General features: G+C 47.1%; 1 protein-coding gene across 9 annotated transcripts in view; it reads left to right on the plus strand.

The window, feature by feature from the left end:
* Window positions 1–17,338, plus strand: part of BRCA2 (BRCA2 DNA repair associated) — an 84,671-nt gene that overhangs the window by 16,991 nt on the left and 50,342 nt on the right. For 6 of the 9 annotated variants that reach the window (XR_016348541.1, XR_016348540.1, XM_089775559.1 and 3 more), the window contains 5 exons: window positions 7,122–7,174; window positions 7,267–7,307; window positions 7,745–7,856; window positions 8,908–8,963; window positions 10,570–10,684. Coding sequence is in view for 7 of the 9 variants with exons in the window: in XM_089775559.1 (XP_089631685.1) it covers window positions 7,122–7,174; window positions 7,267–7,307; window positions 7,745–7,856; window positions 8,908–8,963; window positions 10,570–10,684 (377 nt within the window). In the remaining 2 variants the exon portion in view is untranslated. Of the gene's footprint in view, window positions 1–3,431; window positions 3,711–3,745; window positions 6,611–7,121; window positions 7,175–7,266; window positions 7,308–7,744; window positions 7,857–8,907; window positions 8,964–10,569; window positions 10,685–17,338 lie in introns of those variants that run through there. The other 3 variants (XM_089775562.1, XM_089775563.1, XM_089775564.1) reach the window with 3 other exon arrangements.

The following is a 17,338-nucleotide window of genomic DNA, read 5'->3' on the forward strand; positions in this document are numbered from 1 at the left end:
CTGCCTCAGTTCCTTCTTACTTCTCGTGAAGGTCTTTGGAACATGTCTTTGCTCTTCCTCTGCAAGCGCCTCTTAGCAGTTCTTCTTGTTGTTTTAGTAGTTAGTTAAATAGTTTTCAGTTCATTGTTGTTATCTAAGGTTTTATTAGCTATGAAGTGTTCTTAGTTTTAAGTGCTCAGGTGTGGGACTCGCTTCGTGTCCCCAGTGTGCTTGGTGGGGCATACGCAGGCCCCACAGCTTCAAGCCTTGTGAGAAGTACCAGAAGCCTATGCCCCGCCTTAAGTGCTTGGGAGAAGCCCCCGTCGCCGAGGCCTGTAAGATCTGCAAGGCCTTCAAGCCGCATACCAAGCGGGAAAAGGAGTCTTGCTTGAAGATTATCCTCATGGAGGCGGCCTTATGTCCGGCACCGGTGTCTGATCTGGCACTGGCGTCAGTGCGTGAGGCACCTAGCCATTCTCGCGCCTCCCTGGTGCTGCGCAGGCCTCTTTACCAGGTGCAGATCCTGGTGTCTCAGAAGAATGGACCTAGCAGGGGCAGGTCCTGCTCAAGGCATGTGCCCTCTGTGTGCTCTCAAGTGGGGCATGTGGCACTGACGGACACGGCACCAGAACCTTCGCAGTCGGATCGGCATCGGTTGAGTCCACGACATGATGCCAGCCCAGCAGGAGTCTTTCTAGAGCCCTCCGCTTCCGATACTTGTTTTGAGGCAGCAAGAGAGCTACTTGAGCTGACCTCTTCCCTGACCATGGACCCGGCGAAGAAACGAGGATCCAGCCAGCACCACCCCACGACCTCGGCACCCAGCACTCTGGCCCCGGATGCTGAGGGATCCCATCATCCTGCCCCGGTGCCGATAACCTTGACTCCAGTCCCGGGTGAGACACTGACTCCACCCTCAGCACCTGCCATAGCCCCCACCCCTTCTCTAGTATCGGCACTGACATTGGAGTCAGCACTGATACAGGAGCCTAAAGCGGCACTGGCTGTAGCACCAGGCCCTGCAACTGCCAGCCGTTCTCCTTTGGGCACATCCTCCTTGGCCCTGGAGGAAACCGGAGTCAGTGGCTCAGTACGTCCCATCTGGGAGGTCGCCAGCTGTCACTGCTACTGCACTGCAATGGTTGACTTCGGAGTATTCAAAAGACTCCGAGGTGGAATCGGTCTGGCCATCCCAGGGCTCCAGGTCTCAATCCAGACATTGGTCTTACTCCAGCCGCTGTTCTCGGCACCTGGTGCCTCGGTGTAGCAGCAGTGGCCTCAGCCTACCCCAGTGTCAGCATTACAGCAGCATTGGCCACCTCCGGTGCAGGTTTCGACCCAGTGTCCTCTTTGGTCCCCCTGGGCCTACCATCAGAGCCAGGGGACGAGACCATCTAGACCAGTTGGTCTTCTTGGGGCTAAGGACTTCCCCCTCGGTGACTCTGTTGACTCCCTCCCCAATGTTGGGTCAATCCCTTCCCCCGGGCCCGGCTTCCCTGGAACATCACAGGAAAGGGAGCCTCTCACTATTCAGCCCATTACTGTAGCCTCTTTGGTGGTGTCACAAGCCCCATCATAAGTTCAGGAGCTGGAGACAGTGGGCATGAAGAGGTCCTCTTCCTCCTCATCTACTGATGTGTTTGGTGGATCTCTTCCATCCATGTTCTTCATAGACTCGAGGTCCCATCAGGAACTTCTTCGCCAACTGGCTCAAAGTTTGGGAGTCTAGGCAGAGAAGGTGTTGAGGATTCGGACCCTACAGTCGACATCCTTCAGGCTGACACCCCTACCAGAGTGGCTCTGCCGGTTAATAAATCTGTGACCTCAGTCTCTATCCCATTGACAGACAAGGGGGTCAAGCGAAGGTATTTCATTCTACAGGAGCGGAATGAACATCTTTTTTCTCACCTGCCTCCAGGGTCCCTGATTGTTCAGGCTGTGAACCAGAAGGAGAGGCAGGGCCAGCCAGATGCCAACACCTGAAGCAAGGATGCCAAGAAAATGGACCTTTTGGGCAGAAAGGCCTACACATCTGGGAGTCTTCAACTTCACATAGCGAAACAGCAGGTTGTGCTGAGTCACTATGCCTATAACACCTGGCTGATCATGGACAAGTTTGCTGAGCTGGTCCTAGGGAATCTCAGCCTGAGTTTAGAGCCCTAGTGGAAGAGGGCAGGGTGGTTTTCTAGGCTGCCTTCCAACCAGCCGTGGATGCGGCCAATGGAGCTGCCTGTGCTATGGCCACAGAGCTGGTTCTGCATCGCAGCTCCTGACTGCAGGTGTCTGGAGTACCCCCGAGCTCCAGACCACTATTCAAGACCTTCTGTTTGAGGGCTCATCCCTCTTCGAACAGACCAACCAACATCTGTACAGTGTTAAGGACACCCAGGCTACCTTAAAGTCCCTGGTAATTCATACCCGGCTTAAATCAACAGCGTTCCCTATCGGTCAGGAACACCCCTAGGCCCTCTTTGTAGGGCACCCGCCTCAGTTTCTCCCACCGAAGCAGGAGAAATGGCAAAGGGGGGAACGGCAGACGCTGATCCTGCCCAGCCTTGGACCATGGTCAGGGCCCATCCAGCAAGCCCCCAGGTCTCTGTCAAGGGTTGTGAGGGTATGCTTAAGGACAGCATAACAGCCACACCATTCCCATTCAGGCACCGCTTATTCCCTTTCTGCCAGGCCTGGGAATCCGTTACCTCAGACCGTTGGTTCTTGGAAACAGTATGTGGGGGAGATATGCCATCTCCTTCCTTTCAACCCCTCCCTCCCCCAACCTGCCCATTCCCTCTTCAGGGACTCCTCTCATGAGCATCTCCTTCGGGAGGAGGTCCAGCAGCTCTTATCCCTGGGGGCGGCTGTAGTGGTTCCCCAGGGTTTCCTAGGCAAGAGTTTCTACTCCTGATACTTTCTGATCTCCAAGGCCAAGGGAGGGTTTCGGCCGATCCTGGACCTCAGGGAACTCAAAGCCTTAATCACCAAGGCCAAATTCAGGATGGTTACTCTGGCGTCTGTCATTTCCTCCCTACTTTGCTGAGACTAGTACGCTGCCCTCGATCTAAAAGATGCCTATTTCCGTATTTCTATTGCACTGCACCCCGGGCGATTCCTTCACTTTACGGTGTGCCAGGACAACTACCAGTTTACAGCCCTTCCTTTTGGCCTTTCTATGGCTCCTTGGGTGTTCACGAAGTGTATCGCCATTGAGGCTGCTGCACTGAGAAAGCAGGGTGTCCAGGTATTTCCCTACCTGGATGACTGGCTCCTTCAAGGCTCTTTGCCAGCCCACATCGCTCTAGTGCAAAACCTTTTTAGTGAGCTGGGGTTGCACCTATATGTGGCTAAGTCAACCCTGGTTCCCAGCCAGGTCATAGAGTTCATTGTGGGGGGGGCACCTGGACTCAGTGTCGGCCATGGCCTCCCTTCCCAGGTCCCGCTTCCTGGCAGATTAAGGCGGCCATCAAGGACATGTGGGAGTTCCTGATGACCACAGCCAGGGTTTGCATGCACCTCCTGGGACTGATGGCTGCGTGCACCTACGTCATTCAACTCACCAGGCTCTGCATGCGTCCTTTACAGATGTGGCTTGTGCGGGTACACAACCTGTCCCTGCAGTCTTGGGACAGAGTGGTGACAGTTCCACCTGGTGTCCTGTGCTCTCTGGACTGGTGGACTCAAGAAGAGGTGGTCTGCAGTGGAGTCTCGTTCACCAGACCTCTGCCTCCTCTCAGGTTAGTGACGGAAGCGTCCGACACTGGTTGGGGGGGGGGGGTCCAGCTGGGGGGAGCATGTGGACTCAAGGTATGTGGTCAAGGAATGACCTCTCCCTGCATATCAATGTCAGGGAGCTGTGGGTAGTCCACCACTCCTTTTCAGCCTTTCTCCCTCAGCTTGGGGGCAAGACAGGCCTTATACTCTCCGACAATACATTGGCAGTCACCTATATCAACAGGCAGGGTGAGGCTCGCTCCCCTCCCTTGTGTGGGGAAGCCCTTCAGCTCTGGGAGCTGTGCATCAGGGCGGATATTCACCTGTTTGCCTCCTATCTCCCGGGGTCCCAGAACATTCTGGCAGATCGGCTGAGCAGGTCCTTCGCCAGTCACCAGTGGTCCCTCAGAGGGAAAGTAGCCCTCCAAGTCTTCTGCAAGTGGGGTTTCCCCTTCGGGACCTGTGCGCCACCAGGTGGAAAAGGAAGTGCCTCAGGTTCTGTTCCCTCATGAGGCTGGAGCTGAGGCGGGGCTCCCTAGGGGATACGCTCCTTACCCCTTGGCCCAAGAGTCTCATTTATGCCTTCCCACCTTTCCCGCTGGCCCACAAGGTACTCCTGTGGTTTCAGGAATTCAGGGTGGCCCAGGTAGCACTGGTTCATGTCTCTCCTGAGACTGTCTTGCGGGATTCGGATCACCCTCCCATTGGTCCTGGACCTCATCACGCAGGACTTTGGCAGGCTCCGCCGTCCAAATCTGCAGTCCCTACACTTAATGGCATGGAAGCTCCATGGCTGACAACGGCAGAGCTGCAGTGTTCGGAGCGGGTGCAGGAGGTCTTACTTGGAAGTAGGAAACCGTCTACTAGGGTCACCTGCCTTGCCAAGTGGAAGCACTTCTCTATCTGGGCTGCCCAAAAGGGGGTGTCGCCCATGAAGGCCCAGATCCTGCTTGACCTGGACTATCTCCTGGATCTTAGGCTAGAGGGGTTTCCTCCTCTTCAGTGTGGTTACACCTGGAGGCCATCTCTGCTTTCCACCTGAGCTCCCGGACAAAACCTATGGTACACAGGTTTCTGAAAGGGTCGGACAGAGTTTATCATCATGTTCGTCAGCCTGTCCCCCAATGGGTCCTCAATCTGGTCATGTCCAAGCTCATGGGGCCTCCCTTTGAGCCCCTGGCAACATCTTGGAAGATGTTGCATAAAAAAGCCTCTGCCTGAGCTCACTAGATTTATATACATGGATTTTCTAAAGCTACACCAAACTGTAAAGTCTAAGGTTTTAAACTGCAACTTTATTATGATCCTTGTCAATCTTTGCAATCTGTGTAACTCTCAAACTTACTGTAAACTGCAACTTTGTAATCTTTGTAACATGCAGCCACCTTGCTTGTAACTTTCCCTAAGCTGCATTCTCCCCTGAGTGAATGGAGAGAGAGTGTGAGTGTGTTTGAAGAAGTCTTGGAACAATGGACCACATGGCAATGAGTCATCACAGTATGGGCATGCTCCCTGTTGGATAAAGAGAAGTCTGGGCATGCTCCCTGATGACAAGGTGAATGAGTCACATGAGCCATTCAGACACTATATAAAGAGAAGGAGCACATGTGAGACACGCTCTTTTTTCTGCTCCTCTCCAGTGTCTCTCTCTCCTGACCAGCTTCCCCAGCCATGATGAGCAGACAGGCCCTCCAGGATCCACATGCCTTGGCTCCTTCTTGAACCCATATGTCTGTGTAAGTGTGTGAGTGCCTGAGGGCAGGAATGAGTGGGTGTGAATGACTGAGTTAATGAATGGAGGGGTGTGTGTGTGTGTGAGAGAGAGAGAGAGTTCTATCTTCTTTAGCTTAAACCTTTGGTGGCTGCTTTCTCCTCTTCAGTTTTACCTAGTGGAAATAAACCCATACTAGTGTAACCCTGGGTGGTCTCCAGTAAGAATATTTTTGGGGTAACAGAAGATGTCTTTCCTGATGGCTATTATGTCAGCGAGGTGTGTGTCCGAGGTGAGGGCCCTCACCTCGGACTCCCTGTACATGGTTTTCTTTAAGGATAAGGTCAGATTACACTCCCACCTGACCTTCCTTCCGAAGGTAGTGTCTCATTTTCATGTGTCCCAAGATGTTTTCCTCTTAGTTTTCTACCTCAAGCCCTATGCTTTGGGTAAGGAGCATGTATTACTCACTTTAGATGTTAGGAGAGTGTTAGCCTTTTATTTGGAAAGAGCAAAGCCCTTCCGTAAGTCCCCACAGCTCTTTGTAGCAATTGCAGAGAGGCTGTAGGAGCAGCTGGTCTCTGCACAGAGGATCTCTTTGTGAATCACGTCCTGTATCAAGGAGTGTTATGGGCTGGCTGCAGTGTCAGTCCCTCCCCTCACGGCCCACTACACCAGGGCTCAAGCCTCCTCTAAAGCATTTGTGGCCTAGGTCTCAATCCTGGACATCTGCAGGGCTGCCACATGGTCTTCTGTCCACACTTTCACCAATCATTATGTGCTGGGTCATTAGGCAAGGGAGTACTCTGCCCAGGGGAGGGCCGTCCTCCAATAGGTTAAAACTCCAATCCTGCCTCCTTGGGGTTCTGCTTTGGAGTCACCTACGTGGAATGGACATGAGCAATCACTTGAGGAAGAAAAAATGGTTAATTACCTTTGAAACTGTTATTCTTCAAGATGTGTTGCTCATGTTCATTCCAAATCCCGCCTGCCTCCCCTTCTTCAGAGTAGACTGGTAAGAAGGAACTGAGGGGGTGGAGAGCCAGCAGAGGTATATATTAGCTGATATATCTGCGCCACTCCAGGGGGCTCCCCTGCTGGCCCATCGGGTACTGCTAAGGGAAAAACTTCCGAAGTCACATGCATGTAGCGTGTGCACACCTACATGGAAAGGACATGAGCAACACATCTTGAAGAACAACAGTTACGAAGGTAAGTAACCATTTTTTGTTTTGTTTTGCTTGCTTTGCAAAAAAACCAAACAAGTTAATGACCAAATGGTGCAAGTCTCTGCAACATTCCAGATTCTAGATTTTTTTTTTTTTTTTTCAAATCAGGCCAGAGTATCTGTAACTATTGAACACTTCCTTAGCAAAGTATGTTAATATAAAATGACAATTGTATGCCAGGTTTTAATACAGTTAAAGCATTTATTAAACAGTTAGTATAAACTCATGGAAACAGTGATAGAAATGTAGCCGTGTATTCATCTTGGAATAGATTCATTGTTCCTTATTTTAATTACCACATGCAAACTCACTGGTATTTCATGAGTTATCTTTTAATGACCCATTTAACGAAAACTGCAAATATTGTGTGTGTGTGTGTGTGTGTGTGTGTGTGTGTGTGTGTGAGTGAAGGCAATATCATAGAGTATACATAATGTCTATTAGGGATGTTTACCATTTAACTTTATGTAATGATTTTTTTTGTTGTTGTTTAGTTCAGCTGCTTTAAGAGGTATTTACAGAACACCACAAAGAAATAATATTCCTGGTGAGCATCTGTGCTCCTTCTCATTAATATTTATTTCTGAAGATCATTGGAATGACTTAATTAAATGTTCTAATTATTTGATTTTTTTTCAGTGGCACGTGGAAGTTTATTTTGCACACCTAAGCTTTTGGAGGTAAGCCTTTTATTTCTGGATTTAGTTTCATGGTCTTTAAGGCCAAAAAGAGACGATTAGATCATGTAATCTGATCTTCTATATCTCAGAGACTATTAAATTCCATCCATATGCTCTCTATGTTGATCCTAATGACTTGAACTAGACTAAAAGAGTCCAAACCGCTGTGCCCCAGAGACAGAGAACAGGAGCTAATGAGATATTTTAAGTGTGTGAACCTCTCCAGTGGTGTTGAATTAATTAGGTGAGATGTTTCAGAAGAAGGTGGGGGGGAAAACCAACTTCCCTGATAATCTGAATTGGGGAAAAATTCTGTCTGGACTCTAGATCTGTCAATCCGTATGACCCTGAGTATGTGAGCAAGACACACCAGTAAAGTATCTAAGAGAGAGTGTTGTTTTAAAATATTATTTAAAAACGATTTGATGTATTTCTAGGTTAAGACACCAACATGTATTTCTGAAGGTCTGGGAGCAGAAGTAGATCCAGATATGTCTTGGTCAAGTTCTTTAGCCACACCCCCTACGCTTAGTGCAACAGTGATAATAGGTAACGTTAAAAATAAGAGGTGTTTCAAGGTTAATGTATTTGGTTTAGTTGTTCTTTAATCCCAGGAAAGTGCAACTTAAGAGTTATATGGTATTTATATAAACAGTTTTGTCCTTACTATAAAGTGGTATACATAATTGAGTTGTAGCAGTTGGTTGTGAACTTGAATTGTTTTTGCTTTTGAAAGGCTAGTTCTTTTGTATCATGGCACAGAGCATATAATACCTGACACATTAATAGAGCAACATTTATAGCAACATATTACATTGATTGCATCTATATCTCAAGATACGATATTTTATAAGGTCAAGCTAACCTATGTTAGGATAGGTTTGCGCTTGGATGCAGTATTTCTAGAAGAAATAAGTTTATCAGTGGTATTGGTGATTCAGTAGGTTTGATTTGCTCCTAAATTCAGAATTGAAACAATGTGCCCACAGTACTTTGCTGGGCACTGGGATGATAGAGACACCAGTCTTTCCAATTAAATACAAAACCAAGCAGCTACATTGTTTGATCTCAGAAGTGTTTGCATATCACTGATGGATGAACTAATATATTTAGTTTATTAATGCGTTCATAAAGAATTCAGCTGCTGGACCTGGGCTTCAGCCAGGTCTGAAATCCAGTTCATACTTGGAGCTGTCTGAGGTGCCACCATCTTTCCAGTCAGTTCCCGGGTTTCACTGTGTGGAGTTTCAGCAAGGAACTGCCAGACCCTGACCCAGCAGCTTCTTTTATACCAGCTTCCTGGGCCCTGATTGCCATGCTAGCCTGCCTGGAGGACCTACCTTCTGCTCTTTTCCCTGGGGCTGGGTGCGGCAAGGCAACCAGCCTCCAGCAGGGAGCTTCGGGTCTAGTCCACCTGGTCACATAGCCCCTCAGGACATTTTAAAAGCATAGGACCAAATCTTATCCATAATCTTTTTAAACGACTGGTTCACAGATTTGAACTGTTTAAGCACGAGACAGAAATAAATATTTTAAACATTCCAGAGCACTTTATGACCAACATAACTACAAGTGAATTAAATTATTTGTTTAATTTCAGCTAGAGGAAATGATTCAATTTCTGGGGCAAAGCAACATGATGAGAGAATTGCTATGGTAAGTAAATTTAAGCAGGAAATATCCTCCTGAATCTGATACTTTATAGTTATGTATTTATGCATACCTGATATACGTTATAGATCAGTGGTCCCCAACCTTTTGAGGTTGTCGGGCGCCAGGGGGCGTGGCCGTTTGCCTGCTAGGCACCAGGGGGCGGGGACACTTGCACGCCCGGAGGCGGCCCCCCTCCCCCCGGCCGCGTGCCCGGGGCCGGCGCTCCCCCCCGCCGCGCGCCCGGGACCGGCGCTCCCCCCCTCCCCCCTCCCCCGCCGAGTGCTGCGCGCCCGGGGCCGAGTGCTGCGCGCCCGGGGCCGGCGCTCCCCCCGCCACGCGGCCGGGGCCGGCGCTCCCCCCCTCCCGCCGAGTGCCGCGTGCCCGGGGCCGGCGCTCCCTCCCCCGCCATGTGCCCGGGGCCGGCGTTCCCCCCCACTGAGTGCCATGCGCCCGGCGCTCCCCCCGCCAAGCGCGCTCCCCCCGCAAGTGCCCGTGCGCCATGTGCCTGGGGCCAGGCCAGCCCCGAGCACCTGGCGGGCGCATTGAAATGCCCCCGTGGGCGCCATGGCGCCCGTGGGCACCGTGTTGGGGACCACGGTTATAGATGATATATATAAATATTCTCTGAGCTAAAAGTTAATTATTTAATTTTCTCTTGTTTTCACTCTGGGATCTCCAGTATGGTTTAAAACATGTTACATTTTAAAACTTAGTGTTTGCAAAATTTAGTATGTAGTTTACAACTGTTATTTAATATAGTTAGTATTGTCTGTGTTTGGAACTGAGGCAAGCTCCACTTTAGGAAGGGAAGCTGTATGGACTGATTATGAATATTGATAAAACGAGGACAATGGTATTTGGAGATAAGGAAATAGGAAGGAAGATCAGTGTAGATGGTATCGAACTAGAGAACATAGAGAAGTTCATGTATTTGGGGAGAAACATGACACATGATCTAGACTGTAAGAAGGAAATAGCAACTAGAACAGCAAAAGCAAGAGGGAGTTTGAAGATGATGGATAAGATTTGGAAAAGTAAAGCGATTAGCTTAGGAACGAAGCTGAGTGTCTTGAAAATGTGTGTATTTAGCAGCATGTTGTACAGATATGAGACATGGGTGATAACGAAAGATTCGAAGAGAAGGATATTGGTGTTTGAGAGGAGTTGTTATAGAAAGATCCTGAGAATAGTATGGATGCAGAAGGTCACCAATGAGGAATCATGTAGGAAGATACAGCTGAAAGAGAACCTACTGTAGAAGATTATACAATGGAAGTTACAGCTATTCGGGCATATCTGCAGAATGAACAATGAGCGAAAAGTAAAGACCCTAGTATTAGGTATAATGGATGGTCCAAATGGAAGAGGCAGACCCCACAGAGAATGGGTGGATGACATAGTAGATTGGTGCGGAGCTAGTCTACAGAAACTAAGCCACTCTGCACTGGACAGGGAAAGATGGAAGGAAGGCATCAGACAACAACAGGTGTTGAGCCCATGGTTGTTGATGATGGATGATGATGATGATTAAAACTTGTAAAATCATAATTATCAGTAATTACTAGTTAACATTCAATATTATGTAATTATTTAATTCTTGGGATTACAGGTCTTGCACAGTTTTTTCGGCAGTCATGGTAAAAGACCTGAGAAGAATGATGTAAATGTACTATCCATACCAGAGATAGTAAACATAAATGCAGGATTAGATGGCAAAGACCATGGTAAGTACTGATACTTTTAATACTGTTAGTTCCTTATTGGGTTTACTGTTCCTTAACCTCAAATGTTAAGCTACCTTCTCTAAAAGAAATGTGCAAGTAAAACTCTCAGGATAGTTGGCTATTGAACAGGGATACCAAATTCATATACCTTAGAAGACTGACACATTTTGTGAAGTTAGCAAATGCAACCATATATTTTTAGAATTTTAGCAAGGGTACAAAAGGCTGTACATACTATATTAAAGTAAACACATTAGATGCTTTTGAAAATGTTCAAGTCCCATTGACTTTTTTGAAATGACTCCTAAGTGCCATTTTCAAAAGTGATTTAGGTACTTAGGACCCTGTCTAGCTAAAAGTGAATAGGACTTAAATTCCTAAATCACTTGGGAAATGTCTGCACTCCACGTGGGAGTGAGCCTGCCAGGCCAGAGACAGATTTATGAAAGCAGAGCTTGAGCTAGTGTACTAAAAATAGCAGTGTTAATGTTATGGCTGGAGTTGTATCTTGGGCTTGCAAGACCACACAACAGTCTGTCTTTCCTTTTAAGGTTCAAATAAAAGAGAAAATGTCAGTGGGGTGGAACCAAGAGCTGGTGTGTGAGAGGAGCCGGCTTTTATGCTGGCTCACAGTGTGTACTAGCTCCCGCCTGCCTCCCTTCCCCATGCTGCTGCTTCTGATGCAGAGGCAGCAGTGTGGAGGGGCAGGCACCTCCCCAAGACCTAGTGCACATGGGGAGCCAGCACGTACCTGGAGCCTGCATATAACTGAATGTTAATGTACAAGCCCAGACTCATGGGTCAGTTGTATACATGGTTCAACTTCCATATCCCTATCTTCAAATAAGTAATATCACATCTGAAATGCTATACATTGCCAAACTTGAAGTCATTCTCTCACACAATGATTGGGGGAAAATGGGCAACAGATTCTGTCTGATAACTAAACATTATAATCTCAAGCAACCAAGAAGAGCTGTAAAATTTAAATGTCAATAATGTGGAAAAAAATTTGAAGTGATGAGGGAGAGTTATAATTTCTTGGTTAGGAAATAAAAACAAGGCAAAATGAGTATTTTGTCAAGGATATCTTTCTTGATTTAAAGACATCTTATAATGGTACCATACAAAATTCTAGGAAGAATGCTATTTATCTTGTTAGAATGTATATAGAATTAAAAAAAAAAAACCTCAAAAGCCCTGGAATAAGTGCAACTACTTTATATAAATCTATTAAGAAGGGTGACCTGGCTGCTCCAATACTGTACTGTGGAACCTCAGTGTTATGGACATCTTGGGAATGGAAGTTGTCCATAACTCTGAACAAAACATTACGGACTTGAGTCAGTGGAAGGGGAGGGGTGGGAACAGGCTTCTGATCTTTAGGAGTATTTTCAGGCCTTTGTCTGGTGGCGAGTGCTTGGGCTTTGGGCTTCAGATATCAACCCCACAGCTCTGCTCCTGATTTCAGCCTTGGGGGGGGCACTGGAGCTCAAAGCTTCAGTTCCTTGGCTCCTTCCTGGTCCCTGCCCCAGAGAGGGAGCTGAGACTTGGGCTCCACTGCTGATTTCTGCAGACTGGGTAGGAGTGTGCCAGGGATTGGGGAGCTCTGGCACTGAAACTAGTGCTTCTCTTATAGCTTAAGCCTTGAGCCCAGTGCTCCTAAGGATCAGAAACTCTGAATCTCACTCTCTTCCCAGAGCCCTGACTCTCCTCACCCAGCTTGTGGAGCTCTTAATCTTCCCCACCCCCACCAGCTGAAGCCCTGAACCACAAGGTTAGAACCCTGAGGTAGTAAAGTATCTGGCTTTTTTGTTTGATTTTGTGTGTGTGTATTTTTCCGTGCTGCTGAATGCTTCTGGTTCCAGAGGGTGTCTTTTGTATCTAAAAGATATCTTTCTGGAGTTTGTATCTTTTGAGGTTCTATTGTAGAGCAGAGGTTCTCAACCTTTTTTCTTTGAGCCACTCCCCTCAACATGCTATACAAACTCCATGGCCCACTGTGCCGTAACAACTTGTTCTTCTTCGAGTGATGTCCCCGTGGATGCTTCACTGTTGGTGATGAGCTCATCCCAGTGCCACAGATTGGAGATTTTTCTAGCAGTATTTGATCGGGTCACGCATGTGTGGCAAGGGCATGTGGTGTTCATGCCTTTGGAGATTGTGTGCACGGCCCAACTCTCCTCAGTTCCTTTATACTGCCCTCATTTGCAGACAGAGCTCAATCCGTCTTCCCCACTTCCTTTCCTGTGAACAAGAACAGATTCACTTAGTTTATAAATCCTTTCTGTTATATAGAGTTTCTAGGTTCAGTCATTTTAAAAAAAAAATAAAATAAAGAAGAAAGAACCAAAACAATGTCCAGTTCACCTGGTTTAAGAAATGCAACAAGTGTCGCGACCCAATGCCCATTTTCAGAGGGTCACGGGTCCTGTATTCGAAGCTTGGGTGAGGCGCATATCCCTCAAAATTGCATGCACTGTTGCAACCTCACATCCAGAGCATGAAAAGACAGGGAGCTCAGATTAAGAATGCTCCACTTCGACAAAGTCCTAGAGCCACAACCAACTGAACAGGGAAAAACACATCAAGAGACCTCTAGTAAACAGAAGGAATGCGCAAGCTCTTTTTCCTCTAAATCAGTGTTTCTCAACCTTTTTTTATAAAGTACCCCTTTTTAAAAAAAAAAAATTATAAGTACCCCTAGTACCTACAGTTTATAGACACACAACTTGTTTCTACCGTTGCAACACATTTGTTTAAACAACTTAATTGTAGCCGGGTGAGCGATTAAATTTTTGGGTGTAAAAAATACAAAAATAATAAAACATTGTAAAACTTAAAAACAAAAATTCAGATTTCTCCAAATTTCAATTGTGTTGATGTACCCCCCAGACTTCTCTCAAGTATCCCCTGAGGGTATTCATACCACTTGTTGAGAAACACTGCTCTAAATCACAACCAGTAAAGAAGGTCTCTCCAGCCCATTCCCTGCCTCCAAGAGTCAGCGCAGGAGACAAGCCAGGCATATCTGGCACCAGCTGCTCCCGTGCCGCATAAGTTGCAGAACATAAACTGAGAACACCACAGTCAACAGCACCAGCATCAATGGCACCGAAGCCGTGAGCGGACCAGACAACATCATGGTGCGGCTGACACCGCAGGTGCCGAGCCAGACGCCGGCACTGACAAAAGCTAAGATTAAATCCATGAAACCACTACTGCATTTGCCAAGCCCGGAACTGGAACCCTCCCCACCAGCACTAATGCCTCCTCCATCGGCACCTAGGTCACCTGCACCTCAAGAGTCTTCTAATTCTTGGCACTGCTCCTATCACAAACGTGGTACTGACACACCGGTACTGTCAGCGGCACCATGATCTCGATCACCGCGTGATTAATCTTGCATGGAACCTTCCCCGTCTCTTTCACTGACTAGATACTCGCCTCGTTTGCCAAGATCACAAGTTCTCTCTCACTACTCAGAACACGAGGATGACCACAGGAGTGTTTTCTTCTCTCAGCATTCTTCTCTAACCAGACCATGTATGCCTTATGACAGACACCATCCACGGTTCCATCACCGCCTCCCCTGCTATTCCAAATGGTACTATTACCCTCATCACACATGATGGTGGTTGCCATTCTGTTCCATTGTGACATCATTCCATGGCACCACCCACACCTGTCGACAGTCCATTATCACCCTCCTCTACTCATAGCCCTCCTCCCCCCACAAAGGACCCAGATATCAAAGAGGGACAGGTCACTGATGAGTGGGACCAGGAATGACAAGGTGCCTTGCCAACAGACAAATCATTGTCCTCTACTGATGAGGCAGTAATTCCAGACGACATGTCCCCAACCAATGACCTGAAAGAGTCGCTATCACCCAGGAGGTTACTCTGTCCAAGGTTAATGAAAAATAACATAGGGTCCTATAGAACTTAAACCCAGCAGTCAAATCAAAGATTGCACTTCCAATTGACGAAGCTATCATGGAAGCTGCAGACAAAATATGGCAGACACCGGCATCAGCCTGCCTACGCACAAATGGACTTATAAGAAGTATTTGGTATCTTCAAAGGGCATGAACTTTCTTATTCCTAATCCACAACCAAACTGTTTAGTCAAAGATGTAGCAACTCAGAGGCTACGTCTAGACTGCAAGCCTCTTTCAAAAGAGACTTTTTCAAAAGATAATTTTGAAAAAGCCTCTTTTGAAGAAGAGCATCTAGACTACAACCAGTACTTTCGAAAAAGCAGAGTTTGCATTACATAGCACCTTTTTTCGAAAGAGCACTTTCGAAAAAAGGTATTCTTCCTCATAAAATGAGGTTTTCTGCGGTCAAAAAAACCTGCCGCGTTCTTTCGATTTACTTTCGGAAGAACATGGCAATAGTCTAGATGCAGGGGAAGTTTTTTCGAAAAAAGGCCACTTTTTTTTTTTTTGAAAAAATCCTGTAGTCTAGACACACCCAGAGATCCAAAAACTCCCAGTACAAGATGTCGGCCCATTATAAGAGACTAGATCTGTTTGGCAGGAAGGTATATTCTTCCTCTACTTTGCAGCTTCAAATTGTTAATTACACTTCATTACTCACAATTATAATTTTGACAATTATGCCAAACTAACCGAATTAATGCAGCATTTACCGGATGACATTTTGAAATCCATTGTTCAGGAGGTTTACACCGTTCCATGCACAGTGCTTCAGATGGCAATGGATGTGGCTGATATAGCAGCAAAAGCAACAGCTGCTTCAGTAGTTATGACGTTCTTGATTGCAAGCAGCAGCAGTGCCAAAAGAGTTACAAACTGAAGTCAAGGACTTTGACAAGAAACTTCGCTGCAAACACTAATGAAATTTTACATTCTAGTAAAGATTTCCACACAACATTACACACTCGGAATGTATATACCACCTTATTGGAGAGCATGTTCTACTCCTTACCAGAGATACTGAGACTTCTTGGATACTAGGAATCAACAAAGACCCTTTGAACGAAACCAATGACAAAGGGACTCCAATGACCATGCCCACCCCCCCCCCCCATCAACAAGCCTTTAGACCGCAAGTTCCATTAGTGTCTCATGATTACGCAACCTTTCCTCACCATCTCTGCCCCTTTTATGACCAATGGGCAGCTATTACTACGGATCATTGGGTCCTGGAGATAATAAAACATGGATACTACATTCCCTTTACCTCAATTCCCCCAACCTCCCTACCCACCCCATCTTTCTTCAGAGACCCCTCTCACAAAACAGACAAGAGATGATACACCTTTTACTTATAGGAACCATAGAAAATGGTGCCTGGCCAACACCACAGCAGGGGATTCTATTCAAAATACTTTCTCACAGAGAAAATGAGTGGTTGGAGTCCCATCGTCAATCTCCGGCCATCTGAACAAATACTTCCCCAAACAATGATTCAAAATGGTCACACTTGCGTCTATTATCCTGGCAGTAGAAGAAGGAAACTGATTCACTGTCCTCGACCTCCAAGATGCATACGTCCATCTTACCATTCACCCTGCCCACAGGTGGTTCCTCTGTTTTATGATTGCTGCCAATCATTTTCTGTATCCAGTCCTACCTTTCAGACTTTCTTCTGTCCCCAGTCTTTTTGAAGACTCTGGCTGTGGTGGTAGAACACCTGTGCCGCAAAGGAATCATGATATTCCCTAACCTAGATGACTGCCTTATATGAGGCCCATCTCGAGAAGAAATGTTACAGATGCTCCTTTGCATCAAGAGGCTTTTCGAATCTCTTGGCCTTACCGTAAATGAACACAAGTCCATCTTATGCCCGATGCAGCCGCTAGAATTCAAAGGTGCTTGGCTAGATTCCACCAAAGCACGAGTGTTCCTTCCTGTCGAACATTTCAAGGCCATAAAAAGTCTCATTTCAATTATAGTGTCCAGCCCCACTGTGACAATTTCCTGCCTTCGACTCATGGGGTGTATGGTGACCACGACTTATGTGGTTCTTTCTGCACCTCTCCACTTTCGTTGTCTCAACACTGGCTGTCCGCAGTTTGCGCCCTGGCCAAACATCACGGATTCAGGCAGGTGTCCATTACCCTGAAAGTTATCAAGTCATTACGAAGGTAGTCCGACACAGGGAACCTCCTCATCGGTGTCCATCTCCACCAGAAACAACCATCTATACAAATTATCACTGATGCCTCTCTCCTGGGCTGGGGAGCACATATCCATCATCGCTGCGCTCAGGGCAAATGGTCATCACGCAAATCCAGACTGCACATCAATTTCCTGGAGTTCTGTGCAGTAGCCAGTGCCTGCAAGCATTTCCTTTAGCACATTGGCAGATCCACAGTATGCATCCTTACCAACATCACCACCATGTTCTATATCAGTCGCTAGGGTGGGGCGCGTTCTCCATCCCTTTGAGCGGAGGCCAGGGCACCTATGGAACTGGTGTGTCAATAACATCATCAACCTTGTTGCATCTTGCTTTCCAGGGATCAGCAATACAACGGCGGATGCTTTCAATTGGCACTTTGCAACAGACCACAAGTGGGAGATCCATGCAGAAGTCATACAGAACATGTTTAGTCGCTGGGAATTTCCAGAAGTAGATCTTTTTGCGACTTACTAGCATGCCAAGTGTCCCCAGTACTGCT

The sequence above is a fragment of the Pelodiscus sinensis genome, chromosome 1 (assembly GCF_052426305.1).
Source record: "Pelodiscus sinensis isolate ZL-2025 chromosome 1, ASM5242630v1, whole genome shotgun sequence".
NCBI lineage: Eukaryota > Metazoa > Chordata > Testudines > Trionychidae > Pelodiscus > Pelodiscus sinensis.